Here is a 22,328-nt window from a genome sequence, read left to right on the forward strand (position 1 = left end):
TTTCCTTTCAGCTAATGACCTTTATTAGGTGCTGAAGGTCAATCTCTGTCTCTTGTGCTCAGTGCCACTATTACTCTGAGACTGTAGCCTATTTGTCATGTGCACTACTAATGCATTCTTTACTAATAGCCAGTATCTCCCGAGGATACAACATATTTCCGGTTATACTACTGCTTTGTATAGTCAGACATTACATTTGTGGAATACATTGAAGAGCTCTAGTGCAGCAGAAGAGGGGGTTCACTTAGACCTTTGCTGGTCAGTGGCTAATGGGAGACCTCTATTGGGCCATTTGTATTTGCGCTTAGACCTTCTTTTTATATTTAATTTACCTTACTGAGGTTTGAAGATCAAAAATATTAAATCTACAAACCAGCAGTATGTCCTAAACTGCATAATTCTTATGCATATGGTGAGAATTTTTTTAGCACAGAGTTAATTGATGACCTCAATATGTTAAATGGGCATTCTCATCTTCAGAAGAGAGGCAAATCGCATGGACTGACTTCCAGGATGAGATTTGTTTGGGTCTTAACTAGCATTATATTTCATTATTGTGAGGCTCTATCACTTTTGTTCACTTCTGGCAGTCAATCATATTTGTTAGATATTCTAATTTGTTAACCCATGAACAGGATTTACTTGAACGTCCTTTTTCTCTGCTGAAAAAAAAATTATGAAGGTTTCTCAACCTTCTCATATTAAAGGGAATCTGTCACCGGAAGTTGCAGGCCTATTGCAGGCCTGCCGCCACCAGGAGTCTGTTATGGGTGGCGGCGTTACCAGCCTCGAGCTGTGCCATAGCCGCTTGGAAAAGGGCCTCTGATCTGGACAGGATGGGGCGGGCAGGTAGTGGACAGTCCACTGCGGGAGTGAGCACGGGGGTCAGGCTCCTTGGGGAGCCCTGGCTGTGCTCCCCCTCGCCTTCAATAGTATTGTCCTCCACCACCTCCTCATAGACCATAGCATTGGCCTCCCCCTTTGCCTTACTCCTGGTGCCTTCCGCCATCTTGGGAACCTCTGGTTACTGACACAGCTGTAACCCTGACCTCGCACACAACTTATTATATTTGCACTCTGACCATCTAGTGCTGGGCTGACCTTAAGACCCCAGCAGTGAAAGTTACCGCTGGTAGTCTCTAGTGTCTGGGAGTAGGGGTCCCACACACACTATTACTCTGATCCCACCACTGCCACCAATGTGGAGGACAGGACCAGTTCCTCCCACATCACCAATGTGACGTAACTACACAGGCACAGCTCTCCGGCGCCCCCTTTGTCTCTCAGGTCAGTAAGGGAACTGCACCTAGAGCAAATGGCCACGGGGAGGATGTCCTGTTACCCGCTGGGTAATCTAAGATTCGTAATCAGAGTAAAAGCATCAGCCCAAGATTAATTTTATGGTTTAATTGCCATAAGGGCACACTAGATAATTACAGAAATATACAGTAAGCTATACAATGGAATTACAGTGGATTTGCAGTCAGAGTAAAATATAACAATAAGGGTACAAGACTCATAGATATTAAGCTGGAGGTGAATTTACCAGATTGTAGGTTGCATGTGGGTGCCGGGAGCTCTGCAGTCCACAGGTACAAGAATCTTAGTTGCCGGACAGACCCCAAAACGCGGGCCGCTGCTCCCCTTGGCAGATCTGTCCCCAGTTCCTTCTTAGATCATCATCGCCTGGTTCTTCTGTGAGAGAGTGAGTGTCTCGGCCATGTGCTGCTGTTCTTAAGCATGCTGGGTCCCTCCCCCTGTGTCAGAGGGTGGGCTAATAATCTCCACCCTTTAGCTCCCTGCAGAACTTATTCCCAATATCTAAGAAAGGGGTTAACTTTCTACAGCATGATCGGATCAGGACACGAGAGTTGCCAGTGAATGTGATTTGTTTTGCCTGTCGTGTGGAGTGCAAACACGGCCCCATTGGGTCGCTAAGGAGGGCCAATCTCTATATCTCAGGTCCCAGAGCCCTCCCCAACTCAGTAGTCGCACTGCCAGATGCGCGATTTCCTCATGGTCACGCGGATAATTTTTATGATTGTATAACTCGAAAGGTGCGCTCATAATCCATGATCCTAGGATGGAGTCGGAGAGGCTGGGAGAAACAATGGATGTGTATTTCTGTGTCTTGCTGACAGGTATATTCTAATTGAGGCCCCCAGGCACCTTCCTGCCCCATGCTGACGTGGCTCCTACTCAACTTTGAAGTTTTGGGCCTTATCTCATTATCATACTAAAAGGTCTTGCTATTCAACATTGGAGCACTAAATCCTGCTTTCTTCAATATGCTTACAGGCCCTGGGGGGGTAGGAGCAGTTAACGCCTTCATCGCAGTGAGTATAACTGTGTTAAGAAAAAGTGTGTTTTGTTTTATTTCTAATAAAGGACTTTACCTGGCTGTGTCTCTATTTACCATACCACTATAGGATTAGTTATGGATAGGTGTCTCATAGACACCTCTCCATTATTAATCCGTGGGCTTGATGTCACCTGACATCAACCCCAAAAATATGAACCCCACTTGCCACCACTACAGGGCAAGTGGGAAAAGCCGGGCAAAATGCCAGAATTGGTGCGTCTAGTAGATACTAGCCCACAGATATCTGCTCTAGCAATGCTGGCTGTCAAAAATGGGGGGAACCCACACCATTTTTTAAAATTATTTATTTAAATAATTTAAAAAAACATCATGGGGACCCCTCTATTCTTGATAACCAGCCTTGATGAAGCTGACAGCTGAGGGTTGCAGCCCTATCTGTGAGATTTCCTAGCTGGTTGTCAAAAATACAGGGGAACCCATGCCGTTTTTTTTTTAATTATTTATTTATAGCACAGGAGCTGGCTAATGAATACAAATACGGCCAGCATGGTGGCTCAGTGGATAGCATTGCAGCGCTGGAGTTCTGGGTTCGAATCCCACCAAGGACAACATCTGCAAGGAGTTTGTATGTTCTCCCCATGTTTGTGTGGGTTTCCTCTGGGTACTCCGGTTGCCTCCCACATTCCAAAGACATACTGATAGAGAATTTAGATTGTGAGCCCCATCAGGGACAGTGATGAAAATGTGTGCAAACTGCAAAGCGCTGTGGAATATTTTAGCGCTATATAAAAATAAAGATTATTAGAATACACCCATTAGCCGCTACTGTGCTCACTGTTATTAGAGGCAGCAGGTGCTGGATGATGAGAGCTGACACCAGTGACTGGAGGTAAACTTATACCTCCGATCACAGCTGAGCGCTCACGCTGTCTTTTGACAGCATGTGAACTGTGGCTCTCTATCCGGCAGGGATAATTTCACCGCTGATCAGAAGCGATGTTTGCTGGTGTTCGGGCAGTCAAACCAGAACAGTAACACAGACTTCCTGGTGAAGTCCATGTACGGTGTCCGTGCTCAAACCGTAGGTGTTCGGTACGGACGCCGAACTTTACTGTTTGGGTTCGCCCATCTCTACCAACTAATACATCCAGTTTGCCTGACCATAGAGGGCCAGCCAAATGGTTATAAAAAATAATAATTCTCTCGACTTAGCTGTCCTGCCCTCCATGCAACCCATAATCTAGTCCCCCATGCCTTATCTTGTCCTCTTCCTATGTCCTTGATTTTATTTCACTTGCTCACTCCAGGCTAGGACTACCAGCACAACTAAGCCTCAGATGTCCCTGGCAGTCCACATTGGAACATGATATGTAACTACAAGTTGCCATGCCAAAAATACTAGCAGGGAGGACCAGATTGTGGGATAAGAGAATGGCGGGACAGGTGAGAGGTGTTTGGGCAGGAAAGCTCAAAGCTTCTTTATTGGAACTTGTAGCATTTGAACTTTGAGAACATAGTGAAGCATTCATTGCTTTTCATTGCCTACGTTGTGCTCATGTAAGGGATTACAATGAACAGAATCGGCATCTGACCCATTTAAAGCACGTCCCGGGACAATGTAAATATTGTATTATTTTCATTGTCTACTGCTGTGTATATGTATGTATTGAATTATAGCTTCTGCTACATAATGTTTAATAAGATAAGATAAGATAAGATAATCCTTTAATCGTGCCACCATGGGGAAAAATCATGAGGGCCCTGACGGTGTAGGTGAAAAAGCCACAGGTATGCAGAGCTATGGACAGTGTGTGTATGTGATGGGAGGTCAGGGCACACTAATGCAAATGCTCTCAGCCACGACTACCGCCCTGAACCTCCCTCACACTCTAAACGGAAAGTAGCTATTAGAGTGAAAATATAGTTAAAATATTTATTAATAATCGTGTTGCCTTTTTGAGAGCCACCGATGTATTAGTATAATGGAAACCTTAATATTACAGAAAATACTGATTTTTTTGTAATGCAGTCCACATAAGTTCTGCCTAATGGGGACCAGGTGCAGCAAGCAACTCAAAGAACAATGGAAGGCTAGCAAAAGTTTAAAAAAATATACTGACTTCAATGCTCACCTCTCTGTACATCTACTTCTCCCTTCCCACTGTCTGGTCCTCCGTACACTGCTGTCACATCTCCAGGACTGAGTTTACTCTAGGTTGAGGCTGCTGCCTACAGTGAACACCAGGCCAGAGATGTGATACAACAGAGGCACGGAGAGTAGTTAGAGAGCAGCAAGATACCTGGACAGGTGAATACGTTTTCTTTATTAATCTTTTTGCAAGCTGCATAATTCTTCTCCCTGACCACTCTCCGGTACTATGTTGGAATTCATTTTGGGCCCAAAGTTAAATCGAGGCCAGGCCTTTTGGTTACAAGCAAGCACTGGATGTCACTACAAATGCGTAGTTAACCTCTTGTGACAGGAAGTTCTTGCCCCGAATGAACACCGGTTTGGCAGCATGGCGCAGTGAAGGTGTCTGGAGAGGTGAGTAGAGAGGGGAGATTAAGTGTTTTTTTTTTTAATTTTTGCACCTTACATTTATTATGCTCTGGGCTCTTATGAGACCCCACAGTATAATAAGGGTCATTAAATTAACGGAAAATAACTGTAAATCAAATTTCCTGGGAAAATCTGCGTGAACAGACAAATTCCAATTTTGGCAGATCTGCTCATCTCTAGTACACACAGTTGTTTTCCAGATATTAGCCCCTTTGAGACGTAGCCTTTTTAGTTTTTGTGTTTCTGTTTTTCGCTCCCCTTCTACCCATAGCCATAAATTGTTTATTCTTCTGTCAATATGGCTATTTGAGGGCTTGATTTTTGCGGGACAAGCTGTGCTTTTGAACGGCATCATTGGTTTTACGTTATTGTGTAGTCAAAAATGGGAAAAAATCTAAGAGCGGTAAATTGCAAAAAAGTGCAATCCCACGGTTGTTTTTTGGATTTTTTTTTACCATGTTCACCAAATGCCAAAACTGACCTTCCATTATTATTCTCCAGGTCATTATGAGTTCATAGCGCCAAATATGTCTAGGCTCTTTTTTATTTAAGTGGTAAAAAAAATCCAATTTGCGTCATTTTCCGAGACCCGTAGCGTCTCCATTTTCGTGATCTCGTGTCATGGCTTATTTTTTGCGTGCCTAGCTGATGCTTTTAGTGATATCATTTTATTGTGGATACAACCTTTTAATCGCCCGTTATTGCATTTTAATGCAATGTTGTGGCGACCAAAAAAATGTAATTCTGGCGTTTTGAATTTTTTCTCATTACACCGTTTACCGATCCAGGATTCCTCTGGTTGTCGTGCCAACCCATCGGTGACCCGCAATCATGTGATGGTCACCGAATGGCAGATTTACGGCACGATTGCTGGAATCGCATGTTAAATGCCGCTATCAGAGTTTGACAGAGGCATTTAATGGGTTAATAGCTGTGGGTGGATTGATGGGGGCTCATCGCCTAAGCCCACATCAAAGGGGGAGACATGACATGCGCAGTACTAGTATAGCGCATGTCGCAAAGGGGTTAATGAGTAAAGGAGATGGCAGAGTAAAATATAATTATTTCTATAGCTGTGCATTTCAGCACAAAATATTTTATGCTTAGTTTTTGCTACTGTGAATGGACAGTATGTTAATTATTATGCTTTCTTTTCTGTTTTTTTAGAAACACCCAACATGAGATAAGGAATACTGTGCTGATAGAGGCCTAATTTGGTTATTTACAGCACACTGACTAACAATTCCACAGGCTCAAGGATAAAAAAAATAGAAGAAAAAAATAGAAGAAATCCCTAAAAATGAACCATATTTTGCAAATTGCACAACCCATGGGATTTATCAAGACTAGAGATACTGAATGGAAAATAGAGCTATTTGAATACTATATGATTTATATTGCAAATCTGCCACATTACCTTAATTATGTGATGCTTCTTGTCCAGAACTGGCATTCTAAACATCTGGCACCAGTATGTTGTATCTTTATCAGCAATAGGAACCTGTCTTCAAAATAGAGATAGCTTCAAATGTATTTTTTGTAATAAATTACAAGACTATTACAGAAAGTATGCATTTTTCACTTAAATCCTAAAAAGAGAACAAGTGTAAATAAAAGACTTACAGTTTCTTGATTTTGTGCATAAATATGTGATTCTTCAGATTTTGAATTAGTCTAGCCTGAAGAAGAGACCTGAGTAGTCTCGAAAGCTTGCAATTTGTTACCATCTTTTCAGTTAGCCATTAAAATGTATCAACCACTGAGGACTCTCAATTCTGAATATTTTTGATTTTATACTTAAAATCCAATTTTGTCTAGTTGAAAAAAACACCAAAAGCTGGATTAAATGTTTAAAATATGAATTTCTTCTTTTTAGAAACATCCTAGCTCTGCCAAAATTAAATAAAAAAGTGTATCCAACTGGCCAGTGGTACCTGGCCTTATAAATTCTACTGTATGTATTATGGCTCTGAACCAAGTCTAAGTTGCATGGAATCCTTACAATGCGTATTTCCCCAAGCCTTCGATTTTACACTGATACTCAAAATTATTTTCCATTTGGATTCCATATGAATCTGGAAGTTAAACTTAGGAAATCTGAAATCCTCCTTAGGCCGGAATCACACATGCAAGAAACTCATATGAGCCTCGCATCTTAATACCCGGCATTGCCACCTGCACTTGTGCGGCTGCATGTATTTCTATGCAGCCGCACGCTCTGCTTCCGAGTGCCGGTGGCAGTGCCGGGTATTAAGATGCGAGACTCGTCCGACTTTCTCGCATGTGTGATCCCGGCCTTATTGATTAAGTTGGGGGGGGATGAAACAAACCTAATAAAACTTGAACCAATGTTCTCTCATTCCAAGTGGTAATCATTCTTGATCGGCTTTCAAAACAAGTATTCACTCATTTAAATAAGCATTGATGTTATTTTCCTCTAAGACATCATCTGAGCTTTTTTGAAGCCATCATCTATTTTCTGTATGCTATGACCAGCTCATAAGGTTGAATATTCAAAAAATTTGCAGTTGTGTTGCAGTATATAAGATACAGTGCCTCGCAAAAGTATTTGGCCCCCTGGAACTTTTCAACCTTTCCCCACATATCATGCTTCAAACATAAAGATACCAAATGTAAATTTTGGTGAAGAATTAACAATAAGTGGGACACAATTGTGAAGTTGAACAAAATGTATTGGTTATTTTAAATTTTTGTGGAAATTCAAAAACTGAAAAGTGGGGCGTGCAATATTATTCGGGCCCTTTACTTTCAGTGCAGCAAACTCACTCCAGAAGGTCATTGTGGATCTCTGAATTATCCAATGTTATCCTAAATGACTAATGATGATAAATATAATCCACCTGTGTGTAATCAAGTCTCTGTATAAATGTACCTGCTCTGTGATAGTCTCAGGGTTCTGTTTGAAGCACAAAGAGCATCATGAAGACCAAGGAACACAACAGGCAGGTCCGTGATACTGTTGTGGAGAAGTTTAAAGCTGGATTTGGATACAAAATGATTTCCAAAACTTTAAACATCCCAAGGAGCACTGTGCAAGCGATCTTATTGAAATGGAAGGAGTATCATACCACTGCAAATCTACCAAGACCCAGCTGTCCCTCTAAACTTTCATCTCAAACAAGGAGACTGATCAGAGATGCAGCCAGGATGCCCTTGATCACTCTGGATGAACTGCAGAGATCTACAGCTGAGGTGGGACAGTCTGTCCATTTGGACAACAATCAGTCGTACACTGCACAAATCTGGCCTTTATGGAAGAGTGGCAAGAAGAAAGCCATTTCTCAAAGATATCCATAAAAAGTGTCATTTAAATTTTGCAAAAAGCCACCTGGGAGACACACCAAACATGTGGAAGAAGGTGCTCTGGTCAGATGAAAACAAAATTGAACTTTTTGGCAACAATGCCAAATGATATGTTTGGCGTAAAGGCAACACAGGTCATCACTCAGAACACACCATCCCCACTGTCAAACATGGTGGTGGCAGCATCATGGTTTGGGCCTGTTTTTCTTCAGCAGAGACAGGGAGGATGGTTAAAATTGATGGGAAGATGGATGGAGTCAAATACAGGACCATTCTTGAAGAAAACCTTTTGGAGTCTGCAAAAGACCTGAGACTGGGACGGAGATTTGTCTTCTAACAAGACAATGATCCCAAACATAAAGCAAAATCTACCATGGAATGGTTCACAAATAAACGTATCCAGGGGTTAGAATGGTCATGTCAAAGTCCAGACCTGAATCCAATCGAGAATCTGTGGAAAGAGCTGAAAACTGCTGTTCACAAACGATCTCCATCAAACATCACTGAGCTCGAGCTGTTTGCCAAAGAAGAATGGGCAAGAATTTTAGTCTTTCGGTGTACAAAACTGATAGACACATACCCCAAGCGACTTGCAGCTGTAATCACAGCAAAAGGTGGCGCAACAAAGTATTAAGTTAAAGGGGCCCAATAATATTGCACGCCCCACTTTTCAGTTTTTGAATTTCCACAAAAATTTAAAATAACCAATAAATTTTGTTCAACTTCACAATTGTGTCCCACTTGTTGCTGGTTCTTCACCAGAAATTTACATTTGGTATCTTTATGTTTGAACCATAATATGTGGGAAAAGGTTGAAAAGTTCCAGGGGGCCGAATATTTTCGCAAGGCACTGTATATACAAGATCGATTGCCTCATGTGCATATAAATTCCCAATATTGTCATGTAAATATAAGGTTACTATTATTATTATTACTATTTATATAGCACCATTAATTCCATGGTGCTGTACATGAGTAGGGGTTAGGCCTCTTTCACACTTCAGCTTTTTTCACGTCAGTCACAATCCGCCAATTTTTGAAAAAAACAGATCCGCCGAAAAGGGGCGGATCCGTTTTTTTCCCCCATAGACTTACATTATTGGTGGATCTTGACTGACGGTCGTCCGTCACCCCCGTTTTTTGACGGATCCGCCAAAATTTTTCTGGCTCCCGGGCAGATGAGACTGCCCCTCAACGTTTTTTCGTCTTGACGGTCCGCTATTTTCATGTGCGTATTCATTTTTAACCCAGTAATGCCGTTCCGGGATCATAAAATAATCTCTATCTCTCTCCTTTTAAAATTTCCGGAAAAAGAACGGTCCGCTGACACCCGTTGATCTCACAACGATCACGGATCTGTTTTCCGCCATTTTCGCGGATAACAACTGACAGACAACAGCGTAAGTGTGAAACAGGCCTTACATACAAAGTTACAGATATCGTTAACAGTACTCAAATTTACAATGACAGACTGGTACAGAGGGGAGGGGACCCTGCCTTTGCGGAGTTACATTCTACGGGTTATTGATTAAAACTTACGTACTGATTTGTGAAATTGAAAGAAGGAGTTTCATCAGACAGATATTTTTTCCTTTCTGGATTTAACAGTCGTAGGCTCTTCTGACCTCGATTTAATCCATGGTAAATTGGACCAGTAACTTCAATGTCGCTTGTATGGTATGCCCAAATTATTCGTACTGTGCTTTCCTGTAATAGCATAACAATTGTATTTTATTTTTACCCTTTAAATTATAAATACTGGACCTCAACTTAGCAGAGTTATGCCTTCAGTGACTAATTGTTGAAGCGAAATTACTTTGGATAACTTATCTTGGGCTGTAATCTGTATTAGTGTGCATAGACACAGAGTTGATTTCCTACAGAAATTTCTGAGAATGAAAAACCTTGTAAATTTATTTCTGCATCACAGATTTCTCGAAGCCCTCTCAATAAATAATGAGCAGTCATTAGAATTTACAACAATCTGCCTCCAAAGACTATGCATTTATAGTCCAGAGCTGCATTCATAAATCTGCAGGTTTCAGTACTGGAATCTTCCAGCGTTTCTTCCAGGTTCATTTTTGGCATTTTTCTTCAGATAACACTCAACTTAGACATTGCCATCTTTATTCCACACACTGTACGTTGACTACAGGTGAATTAACAGTTTTGCTGGTTGTTGTTGGAAACAGTTCACACACCTATAATAGTTAAGGAAGTGCTCCCATTATTTTTTTCTTCTGTAAATCTGTGCAAATGTTAGTGTAGTATCAGTGTGTTAGTATTCTCACAGATCACCATCTTCTCCATTATCCAGCACTTTTCCCGCTCTTTTTCTGAGTCACATGACAGTCATTCCAACCAACCAGATCATGCTGCACTTTATTCATGAGCCGGATGTCATCTAAGGCCACGTTCACGGGTTCAGTATTTGGTCAGTTTTTTAGCTCAGCATTTGTAAGCCAAAATGAGGAGTGGAACAATCAGAGGAAAAGAATAATAGAAACACGTCACCACTTCTGGATTTTTCACCCACTCCTGGTTTTGGTTTACAAACACTGATGTAAAATACTGATTGTGTGACTGTGGCTTTAGAATATAAGCCTATGAAGTCTCATTTTGACACACCATATGATTACATTGTAAGACCATGTACACACATTCAGTATTTGATCAGTATTTTGCCTCAGTATTTCTAAGCTATAACCAGGAATGGGTGAAAAATGCATAAGTGGTGATGTGTTTCTATTGTACATTTCCTGTGATTGTTCCACTCCTAGTTTTGGCTTACACATACTGAGGTAAAATACAGACCAAACACCGAGCTTGTGAAAGTGGCCTCATACATAGACCTCAGGATGAGCCGGAAAGATAGAAAAGACTCAGAGGACGACTGGAACAATGCTGGAAACATGGAGAACATGACAATCAGTGAGTATATTAGCACATAGTATATAAACTATACTACACCAACATTTATACAAGTTTAGGGAATAAAAAATAACAAGAATGCTTCTTTAAGATGAACTCCTCTAGTAAACAGAGTTTAATGCTACTTATATCAAGTTTGTGGTTTGTTATAAATTCTACACTTCCTTGAATCCTGAAATATCTCTGGGCATTGTATCTTGTCTACTTAGGCTACTTTCACACATCAGTTTTTTGCCATCAGGCAGGATCCGTCTATTTTTAGAAAAAACGGATCCGGCATAAATTTTGGAGAACTGTAGAAACGGATCCGTTTTTCTGCCGGATCCATCTAGCAGGTTATATCTGTTTCCTGGGGGGCTGGCCAATTGGATCTGAGCATGCGCAGACTTAAAAAAACGGATCCGGTGGCTGGATCCGTCTTTTTCTGGATCTGGCGCATTCCGGCGCCCATAGACTTTCATTGTGGCAAAAAGCCGGAAGCGTCGGATCCAGCGCTTCCGGCTTTTTCGCCGGAGACAAAAAACGTCACAGTAGCCGTTTTTTCCAGATGCCGGAATGAGACAAGTAGCCGGATCCGGCAAAAAACGGATGAAACGCAATGCCATCTGGCGCAATCCGGCGCTAATGCAAGTCAATGGGGAAAAACTGACTCCGGCATTGCATTTCGCCGGATCTGGTTTTACAAAAAAAAGCCAGATCTCGCCTGACGGCGAAAAACTGATGTGTGAGAGGCCTTACTGTAATCTGCAAGGAATGCAGCAAGATTTCATCTCATAGGTATAGCATAAACTTGATCTCAGGATCAGTATGATATAAGCAATTAATCATAAAGAAATATGAATAATTTCTTATAAGTATGGGTTAATTCCATATGGAAATTCTAATGCAAAGTATAGCGCTATTAAACAATGAGAAAAGTAATGAAAACTCTAACTAATATCAATGCTGGCTGATGCCAACTATAAAAGTTGCCAGAACAAATACTTTAATATGATGTTAACATTACTTACTGTTATATTTTTATCATGGGGGTCACATGTTTGTAGAGGTCTGCTGAATTTAAGTGTAGTATGCGTTCCATTTTCTATTGCATAATCAAGTTTATAGTTTTGCTGAGAGTCTCTGTGGAGGACTCTGTTCTCATCTGTATAGTAATCCTATAAAAAATAAGTATATTCATTAATAGGATGGCATAAATACATAATGTATTAACTTCTTGATATATATATTGCCAACAGATTCCATTGCACAGCAGTAATATTCTCATTATTAACATATAAGACCTTGAAAACAGGTGCTCACAATCTAATTTTCACTATCTCAGACCCACAGCCACACACACACTCTGCCTTCAGCGTTTTCTGGCAGCCCCATAAAGCATATATGAAGCATTCACACTGCCTCTCCATTGTATTCGGGGTGAAGTTCTAGCAATTGGTGCATGTCCCAAGGATTGACACCCATGATCAATTAGTAAATATTACTAACTAGATGGAGGCCCGATGCTATTGCGCCGGGAGGGTGGTAATGTCACGATGGGGGCAGGCTTTGCAGCGTTGAGAATCTCTCCCCCCATGTGCTCATCCACATATCCACTCTCTCTTTCCCCATGTGCTGACTTCTCCCGTCTGTGCTCTCTTCTTTGACCTGTCTACCCCATGTGCTATCCCCCTTGTCTGCTGTCTCTCTCCTTCCTGTGCTGTGTTCTCCCCTCATGTGCTGTCCCATTTGAGCTGACTCCCCCCTGTGCTCTGTCTCTCTCACCCCTGTGTCTGACCAGGTACAGAACATACCACAGCTCCAGGGCAGGGAAGGAAGCAAAGACAATACTGACATTACAGCATGAGATCGCAGAGGATACATTTTGTGAGGTAAAATATTGATTAAAAACAGTCAGTGAAATATTTTACCTCACAAAATGAATCCTCTGTGATCCCCTGCTGTAATGTCAGTAGTGTCTTTTGCTTCATCCCCTGCCCAGGAGATGTGGTATGCTCCGTACACGGTCAGACACAGACAATTTTTAAAATGAACTTTTGTTCATGGGAAAACCTCTTTAATGTGACCGGCTTCCTCTGCCTGTAGACACGTCGCGCACCTGCCTTCGGGATCAGCCAAATGATTCACTGCACCTGTGCGGAATTCACGCAGGTGCAGTGCGATGGTGTTCCGCTGGTGGTACCGCGCAAGAGGCTGCATGAGTGTGAGTGAGTCTGAGAGTGTGTGTAAGTGTGAGTGTGAGTGAGTGTGAATGTGTGTGTGTGAGTGTGATTGTGAGTGTGTGTGAGTCTGAGTGTATGAGTGTGAATGTGTGATCGTGAGTGTGTGATTGTGAGTTTGAGTGTGTGAGTCTGAGTGTGTGAGTCTGAGTGTGTGTGAGTGAGTGTGAATGTGTGAGTGTGATTGTGAGCATGAGTGTATGAGTGTGAATGTGTGAGTGTGAGTGTGGTGCATATGGCGTATAGTGTGTGTGTGTGTGTTTGTGTGGTGCGATGGTGTTCCGCTGATGACACCTTGCAATAAGCTGGTACCAGCAGCAGTTTTCATATTGAGGCACCCATTACTTGGGTGTCCCAATATGGCGGTCTGTGAACTTCCTCCGCTTGGAATTCTGGGATACAGTGACATCTGGACAGAACAGGAAATGAAAACATTACAAGGCAATTCTATAAATAGATAATTTTATTTAGGTAACACCAATATTTTCTGCAGTGCTATACAATTCAGAGGTAACATGTACAGACAATATCAGATATTACAGAGTAACACATAATTCACCAATTTAAACAAGAGGAATCAGGGCCTTACTCACAAGCTTACAAGCTATGAGGAAATCTGGAGGAAAATAAAGTGTTTGTCATGTACAGTCTAGCCATAAATATAATAAATAAGCTATTAAAGTAAAGCTGCATGATCCAGTCACCAGCCAGTAACAAATTGCTACTGAGTGCATGAAGGATATGGAACCAGATGATAGAAAGGACCAGAAAGCCCATTTCTCCAAAGTGTCCTAGGAGTCATTTTTCAACACAACAATCCTAGGTCTCATGTTCCTTTGCAGGTTATCTTGATTTGTCATTTAGCACATCGGGGACATCATTGACTGACAATTGCAAAGGAAGCTGCTAGCAGTGGATCTTGATGATTTTCAAGCCCAGTGGCATTCAACATGCAGAGCATTCTTAAGACATGTCAAGCCTTTATACACATGCATATAAGGCCTATTTCACACATCCGTATGTTACCAACAGTCAAAATCCGCCGTTTTGCAAAAAAACCGGATCCACCATTTTGCTTGGCGGATCCGTTTTTTTTCCCATTGAGTTGCATTAGCGACGGATCTTGATGGATGGCCATCCGTCGGATCCATTTTTTTGCGGATCCGCCAAAATTTTGGCGTCCACCAACATGCCTGGACGGACAATGCAACATTTTTTCGGGCGGCCGGATCCGCATTTTACATTGCGCATGCCTGGAGGACTTGCCTCGGCCGCAAATTTAACCCTAAACTCTGTTCTGGCAGCTGAAAAATTCTCTCTCTCGCTCTTCCCCAGACAGCGGTTCCTTTAAATTTCTTCCTTCACCGGATCCGTAAAAAAAAACGGTCCGGAGGCACACGTTGATGTCCGTACACAGGCGGATCCATTTTGGCGGATTACAACTGACAGAAAAAACTGATGTGTGAAACAGGCCTAATCAGTTTTGCTGTGGTGTATTGTGATAACTTATCCAACAGCACCAAGTAAATTACAGTTTACTTTCTGTTTCATTACTTACTGTGCAATTTAATATTTAAGGCTCATAAAGGCTTCCGTAGTTCCCATCAGCCTCTGCATTGGCCTTGCCCCTTCTTCTCCAGCAGCCATTTTGGCCTCATGGATAAAGATATGTTGATTATCTCTCCCTGATTTTCAGCCCATCTGGTTGTTTGCCTCCACATAGCACAGTCGGTGAGTTATTTTCCCCTTGTTAGAGCTCACCATATTGTATTATGTAGCTACTCTGTTCTATATTTTTTATATCACAGTAGTTTTTTGATATTATAGATGTTTACAATACCGCCATGTTGTGCACTTACACTATGTATGTCCTGTACCATGCATAATGCTATGTATTTAGATACGTTGTATGCCTTGTACTGACTACTTTAATTTTTTCTTATAGTTTTACACTGATCCTATCAATAAAAGTTGTAAAGGACCCCCTGTGTCTACCTCAATGCATCGGTAGGAAAGAGTTTAGCTCTCTGTCAACTCGCTTTTCTTAAGCACAAAGTTGAGGGTGCCAGAACAAGACAGCCATTAAAACCTCACTGGTAGCATGCGTAGATGTGTAAGTTCGTTAATTATACTTGATACTGAATGAATTGGTAAATTTTGAATATTTTGTTTCCATTTCTTCATCATTTGTATTTCATTACCTTGTCTATCAGTCCCGTGATTTCCATAATTGCACAACTCTTCTTTAATTTGGTTTGCATAAAATTGATGGGTTTGTCTCTAAATATGTATTCAAGTACTGTGCAAAAGTTTTAGGTAGGTGTGTAAAAAATGCCACAAAGTAAGAATGCTTTCAAAATTAGATATGTGGATTGTTTATTTATATCAATTACCCCTCTGTGTAAGCTGTCGTATGTGGATGTGAGCATGCAGTGTTATTCATTGTACTATGCCATACATGTACATCGAGTGAATACAAGATCTGTGCCTGTGCCATCCTAAGGAATTTGACAGAGGGAAGGCACTCCCTTTGTCAGCTCATTGGCACCCCGCAGCATGATGGCAGAGTGCCAGTAGGTTGCCCTGGCAGTTGAAGGTCTAACAATGGCCTTCGTATTCACCTTATCCCTAGGACTATCAGTGTCATGTCGGACGCTATTCACACCACAGCGTCCGGCAGGCAGAGGTAGTTCCACCTCCGTCCACTATAGCCTCAGTGGCGCCGGCTTGATATTCAGGCTCTCGGGGGTTAATCTTGCTGGAGACCAGGTTGGATGTTTAGTCACGCCCACGGTCTTTAAATAGTCATGCTGGCCTATGGGCGTCGCCGATTATAGCTTGTGTTTCATACCAAGTGGTTCCGGTCTGGAGTGGAGGTGTTGAAGAGAGAGAGATTCGTATCTGGTGGCGTATGATCCGTTGTTATCCTTTCTCCTTCCCATATTTGTGTTTAGTTGTGCCCTGTTCACATTACTGTATATTCCTGTGTGCGTGCGGCGCAGTGCAGTTTAAGTTCTCCCGGTCTGTCATAATTTGTGTGGGGGCTTTGGTGGTGTGTCTCCTCACTGGGTGGAGGGTGGAGGGATAAGTGCAGGGCTGAGCAGGAGATAAGGAAAGGTTGGAGGCTCAGGCATTTGCACCATCAGCAAAAACCCTGGGTTGAGGGTCAGACAGGGTTTCCCCTAGTTAAAGGGACATCACAGGGGCCCCGGGTATTTCAGCCTTAGTTGAACTAAGCCCCGCGTGACATTATAATCGGCCCCCATTTTTTAGGAGTCCATGGATCCCTTAGATTCCGTAACCCACCAGTTGGCGGCGCTGTCCTTACAGGTCTCCGAGTTGAAAGGAGCTGTTCAGCAGCAGGGCCTGGTAGTAGCAAAGGTACAAACGGCAGCTGCAGGTATCGGTGCAAAGCCGAAGATCCCGCTGCCAGAACGATTTTCAGGGGATCGCAGCAAATTTGTTATATTTCGGGAGGCCTGCAAGTTATACTTCCGCATGCGCCCTATCTCCTCAGGTAATGAGGCTCAGCGGGTAGGGCTGGTGTTGTCATTACTGAGTGGTGACCCCCAAGCATGGGCATTTTCCTTACCAGCTGACTCTGCTACATTTCATTCTGTCGATAATGTTTTTTCTGCCCTCGGGCTCATTTACGATGATCCTGACCGACTGGCTCTAGCGGAATCTAAAATCCGCGCCCTCCGCCAGGGGGAGCGCTTGGCAGAGGACTATTGTTCGGAATGTCGCCGTTGGGCCGTAGACACACAGAGGAATGACCCAGCACTGCGGAGCCAGTTTATTCATGCGGTATCAGGGAAGGTTAAACAAGCCCTCCTGATGTATGAGACTCCGGCATCGTTGGAGTCTGCCATGAGTTTGGTGATACGTAGAGTTGAGCGACTTTTGGTTTTTTAGGGTCGCGTTTCGTTTCGTGAAACCCGACTTTTCCAAAAGTCGGGTCGAGCAAGATCGTCCGATTATAGGGAAAAGTCGGGGTCGTCCCGAAACACGAAACCCAATGTAAGTCATAATAAAAGTCGGCAGTGAGAGGAGGACAGGAAACACACCTACAGTGCCCATTTGAATGCCAAAAGCATCATTTCTTCTTACTTAAGCTTGTCAACCTTAATTAACTTCATAATACAAGTTACGCACTGAAAAATGGGGGTTATTTGGCTAAAGTTGTGGGGGGGGAGGGCTGGCTGCAGGTTTTCATGTGCCCTGGGCGAAAGAGCGCCCCTTTAACACATACCACAACTCATCATGCTCCGATACGGCAGAGAAATAGCGGTATAGTACAATGAAAAATACCTCACTTTTTACATCTCATGACGAGGCCCATCTATTTCTCCATACAGAATCATTGGTCCCATATAATGTTTGAAACAGTATATGATGAGCTCCACATAATGCTACAGTATATGTTGGTCCCCATGGATGAAGCTCCACTGTCTTATGGGCCCAAATAATGCTCCAAACATAATGGGCCCCATTTCTAATGCTCTAGTGTATAATGGGCCCTGTAAATGCTGCTCCAGTGTCTGATGTCCACCTTTGGAATGTTCCAGTGTATGGTGGGCCCCATCTATCATTCTCCAGAGTATAGTGCTCCCCAAAAATTGCTGTCCCAACATTGAAAACAATCAAATAAGTCTCCTCGCTAGGGAATCCCTGTACTAGTCTAGACTCCTCGTCGTCCCCATCTTCCATCTCACTGCACAGTATTTCAACTTTGCAAGTGCTGTGATCCTGGGCAAGCAGGGGGGGCCCACTCATTGGCGACGGCACTGGCACAGGGCCCCTGATAGTACGGTGGTGTGTCTGATGGCGGGTGGGCCGAACCTGCACTTTCATCTGCAGCTTCCTCTTTGTCACCGTGTAAGATGGAACTGTATATGGGAAGGGTAACCTGAGTTTCATCAGGGTCAGATTCAGGCCGGGTAGTGTGCGAGGGGAATGTAGTGGTCTGGGTCAATGTACCAACAGATTCATCGAGCAGTGGCTGGGCATCAGTGCACTTGTGTCGCCCCCAGGAGTACGGTCGCCACAGTGGCATTACCTTCTTCCTAGGGAGTGTGATGTCATGCTTGGGAGCAACGAAGGATCTCTCTAGCAGGTTAACTGATTGAGCGGCGTTATTCCAACGAGTCATGACCCTCCAAACAGCGTTCATGAAGGCAAAGTGTTTGTTTTACGTGGGCAGTATGGTTGCAAAGCTGAACCTTAAAGGAATGTCCAGAAGGGCACCACCAGGAGTGGAGCCTACGGTTAAATTCGACTCCACCTGGGAAACCTCAACCATGCCAGCTACAGAACAGATGCACACATTGCAAGCTTAATTCCATTAACGAACGAGACTCCGTCATGCCCCGCGGTCCGAGTCCGGCTTACTAGAGGGACACGTGAGGCTCTGGCACATGAGATTGGCCAATAACTGGTGTGTCATGCCCTTACATGTCCGTGGCTGCATGTGCGCTACACTGAAAAGGCCAGCGTTTGTCGCTTACAGGTGCAGATAACCCGCTGAACAACGTTAGTGATGGGGATCACTGATTACAATTATTACCCGCGAACAATGATTTCCCAGTAAGTGCAGGTCAACCGCAGTTCCGGAATTAGGCCTAACCGTCATTCCTGAAAAAATGAAAAACTTACGTGTGCAAACCACAGGTGCTGTAGCTTGCTTAACAGCTCGCCAGCCGTTCTCACGCCCAGTATGGATTGCACGTGGTTGCACAAAGGTTAGAAAGGGTACCGTATCCCCGGATAACATGTATGGATAGCGTACACATTCAAAATATATGTCTATACATCAGGAGGCAGGCTCAGACGGTGTTAGGCCCAGTATGGATTGCACGTGATTGCACAAAGGTTAGAAAGGGTACCGTATCCCCGGATAACATGTATGGATAGCATACACATTCAAAATATATGTCTCAGGAGGCAGGCTCAGACGGTGTTAGGCCCAGTATGGATTGCACGTGATTGCACAAAGGTTAGAAAGGGTACCGTATCCCCGGATAACATGTATGGATAGTGTACACATTCAAAATATATGTCTCAGGAGGCAGGCTCAGACGGTGTTAGGCCCAGTATGGATTGCACGTGATTGCACAAAGGTTAGAAAGGGTACCGTATCCCCGGATAACATGTATGGATAGCGTACACATTCAAAATATATGTCTATACATCAGGAGGCAGGCTCAGACGGTGTTAGGCCCAGTATGGATTGCACGTGATTGCTCAAAGGTTACAAAGGGTACCGTATCCCCGGATAACATGTATGGATAGAGTACACATTCAAAATATATGTCTCAGGAGGCAGGCTCAGACGGTGTTAGGCCCAGTATGGATTGCACGTGATTGCACAAAGGTTAGAAAGGGTACCGTATCCCCGGATAACATGTATGGATAGCGTACACATTCAAAATATATGTCTATACATCAGGAGGCAGGCTCAGACGGTGTTAGGCCCAGTATGGATTGCACGTGATTGCACAAAGGTTAGAAAGGGTACCGTATCCCCGGATAACATGTATGGATAGCGTACACATTCAAAATATATGTCTCAGGAGGCAGGCTCAGACGGTGTTAGGCCCAGTATGGATTGCACGTGATTGCACAAAGGTTAGAAAGGGTACCGTATCCCCAGATAACATGTATGGATAGCGTACACATTCAAAATATATGTCTCAGGAGGCAGGCTCAGACGGTGTTAGGCCCAGTATGGATTGCAGGTGATTGCACAAAGGTTAGAAAGGGTACCGTATCCCCAGATAACATGTATGGATAGCATTCACATTCAAAATATATGTCTATACATCAGGAGGTAGGCTCAGACGGTGTTAGGCCCAGTATGGAATGCACGTGATTGCACAAAGGTTAGAAAGGGTACCGTTTCCCCGGATAACATGTATGGATAGCGTACACATTCAAAATATATGTCTCAGGAGGCAGGCTCAGACGGTGTTAGGCCCAGTATGGATTGCACGTGATTGCACAAAGGTTAGAAAGGGTACCGTATCCCCGGATAACATGTATGGATAGCGTACACATTCAAAATATATGTCTCAGGAGGCAGGCTCAGACGGTGTTAGGCCGAGTTTGGATTGCACGTGATTGCACAAAGGTTAGAAAGGGTACCGTATCCCCAGATAACATGTATGGATAGCGTACACATTCAAAATATATGTCTATACATCAGGAGGCAGGCTCAGACGGTGTCAGGCACAGTATGGATTTGACGGCCCAGATTACACAGCGGAGGAGCAGGGAGAGTTAAAGATTGCAAATGCTGGGGCCCTACCCAAGCAAGGGGGGCCCACTCGTGGGCGTCGGTACTGGCACTGGGCCCCTCATAGTACAGCGGTGTGTCTGACGGCGGGTGTGCACCACCACCGTCAGAGACACTTGATTGCACTATGAGGGACCCTGTGCCAGTGCCCGCGCCCAAGAGTCGTCCTACCCACCTGTCCAGGGCAACGGCACTCGCACGGTGTCGTGCGCTAGGTGGTGACCCCGGCCATGGGAGGGGAGGCAGCACAGTTAGGGAGTTTTAGAAAGTGGCATATGTTGATGTTGGACATTCAGCTGATGCAAAAGGCGAAATAGGTGAAGTCCCAGGAAGAGGTGGACCAAAGCAAGCCATTTTTCTGTCACCCTATGTGTCATCAGGGGAAGGTGGGAGAAAATCCTTGGAAACCCATGCAAGGTTCATTTTAATGACGGTTAGATCATCCACATTTTGGGTTGACAGACGGGTCCTTTTTTCTGTCAGGATTGATCCAGCTGCACTGAAGACTCTTTCCGATAGCACACTTGCAGCTGGGCAAGCGAGCTCCTGTAAGGCATATTGGGCCAATTCAGGCCAGGTGTCCAGTTTAGCGGCCCAATAGTCAAAGGGGAATGACCTGTGTGGGAGAACATCAATATGGGAGGAAAAGTAGTTTGTAACCATAGTTGACAACTGCTGTCTCCTGTCACTTTCCATCGATGCAGTATTACCAGTTGTGTGAGTGGTATTTGAAAAATCAGTCCACAACATTGTCATGAAACCCCTGTCTCCAACGCCACTTCTGCTGTGTGCACCACGAACACCTCTGCCAAGCTGCCCCCGGCCCGTACGGCTCGTGTGAGAACCATCACCGCTGCTGTGTGCTGGGAATGCCTCAAGCAACCGATTTACCAGAATTGCTTGTTTATTAGCCAATATTAGGTCAAGGTTCTCCTGTGGCATGATGTTTTGTAATTTGCCTTTATAGCGTGGATCCAGGATGCTGGCCAACCAGTAGTCGTCATCGTTCATCATTTTGACAATGCGGGGGTCCCTTTTTAGGATCTGCAAGGCATAATCTGACATGTGGGCCAATGTTCCCGGTGTCAATGATGCACTGCGAGTGCTGGGTGGAGGAGCACTTTCTGGCAAATCCACATCCCTCCAGTCACGCACAAACCCTGTACCAGACCTTGCCACGCCAACATTTTCACTTGCCCCACGAGATGCATCCTCCTCCCCTAAGTAATCATCCCCATCATCATCCTCCTCCTCCTCTTCTTCCTCCACCTCGTCCAGGAGAGGTCCCTGAGCAGACAATGGCTGAATGTCATCAAGGATTCCCTCCTCCTCTTCCTCCTCATCAACATTGGCTGCAGACGCCTGCTCCTTAAGGTGCGTCAAAGTTTGCATGAGCAGACGCATAAGTGGGATGCTCATGCTTAGGATGGCGTCGTCTGCGCTTACCAGCCGTGTGCATTCCTCAAAACACTGAAGGACTTTACAGAGGTCTTTCAGCTTCGACCACTGCACACCTGTCAACTCCATGTCTGCTCTCAAAGTGCCTGGCCGTGTATCCTCCCACAAATGCATTATGGCCTGCCTCTGCTCGCACAGCCGCTCCACCATGTGCAGGGTGGAGTTCCACCTTGTTGCAATGTCGATAATGAGGCGGTGGTTGGGAAGGTGGAGCAATCG

The 22,328-nt window shown here is 43.9% G+C and overlaps 1 protein-coding gene across 4 annotated transcripts in view; it reads right to left on the bottom strand.

Moving 5' to 3' along the window:
* MOXD1 (monooxygenase DBH like 1) overlaps window positions 1-22,328 on the bottom strand; it is a 306,903-nt gene that overhangs the window by 215,174 nt on the left and 69,401 nt on the right. For 3 of the 4 annotated variants that reach the window (XM_073575826.1, XM_073575827.1, XM_073575824.1), the window contains 3 exons: window positions 12,149-12,295; window positions 9,751-9,914; window positions 6,301-6,388 (listed from right to left, as the gene is read on the bottom strand). In XM_073575826.1, coding sequence (XP_073431927.1) covers window positions 6,301-6,388; window positions 9,751-9,914; window positions 12,149-12,295 — 399 coding nt within the window. Of the gene's footprint in view, window positions 1-6,300; window positions 6,389-9,746; window positions 9,915-12,148; window positions 12,296-22,328 lie in introns of all 4 variants that reach the window. The other variant, XM_073575825.1, reaches the window with a different exon arrangement.

The sequence above is a fragment of the Dendrobates tinctorius genome, unplaced genomic scaffold (genome assembly GCF_039654945.1).
Source record: "Dendrobates tinctorius isolate UK_male_01 unplaced genomic scaffold, ASM3965494v1 ptg000046l, whole genome shotgun sequence".
Classification (NCBI taxonomy): Eukaryota; Metazoa; Chordata; class Amphibia; order Anura; family Dendrobatidae; genus Dendrobates; species Dendrobates tinctorius.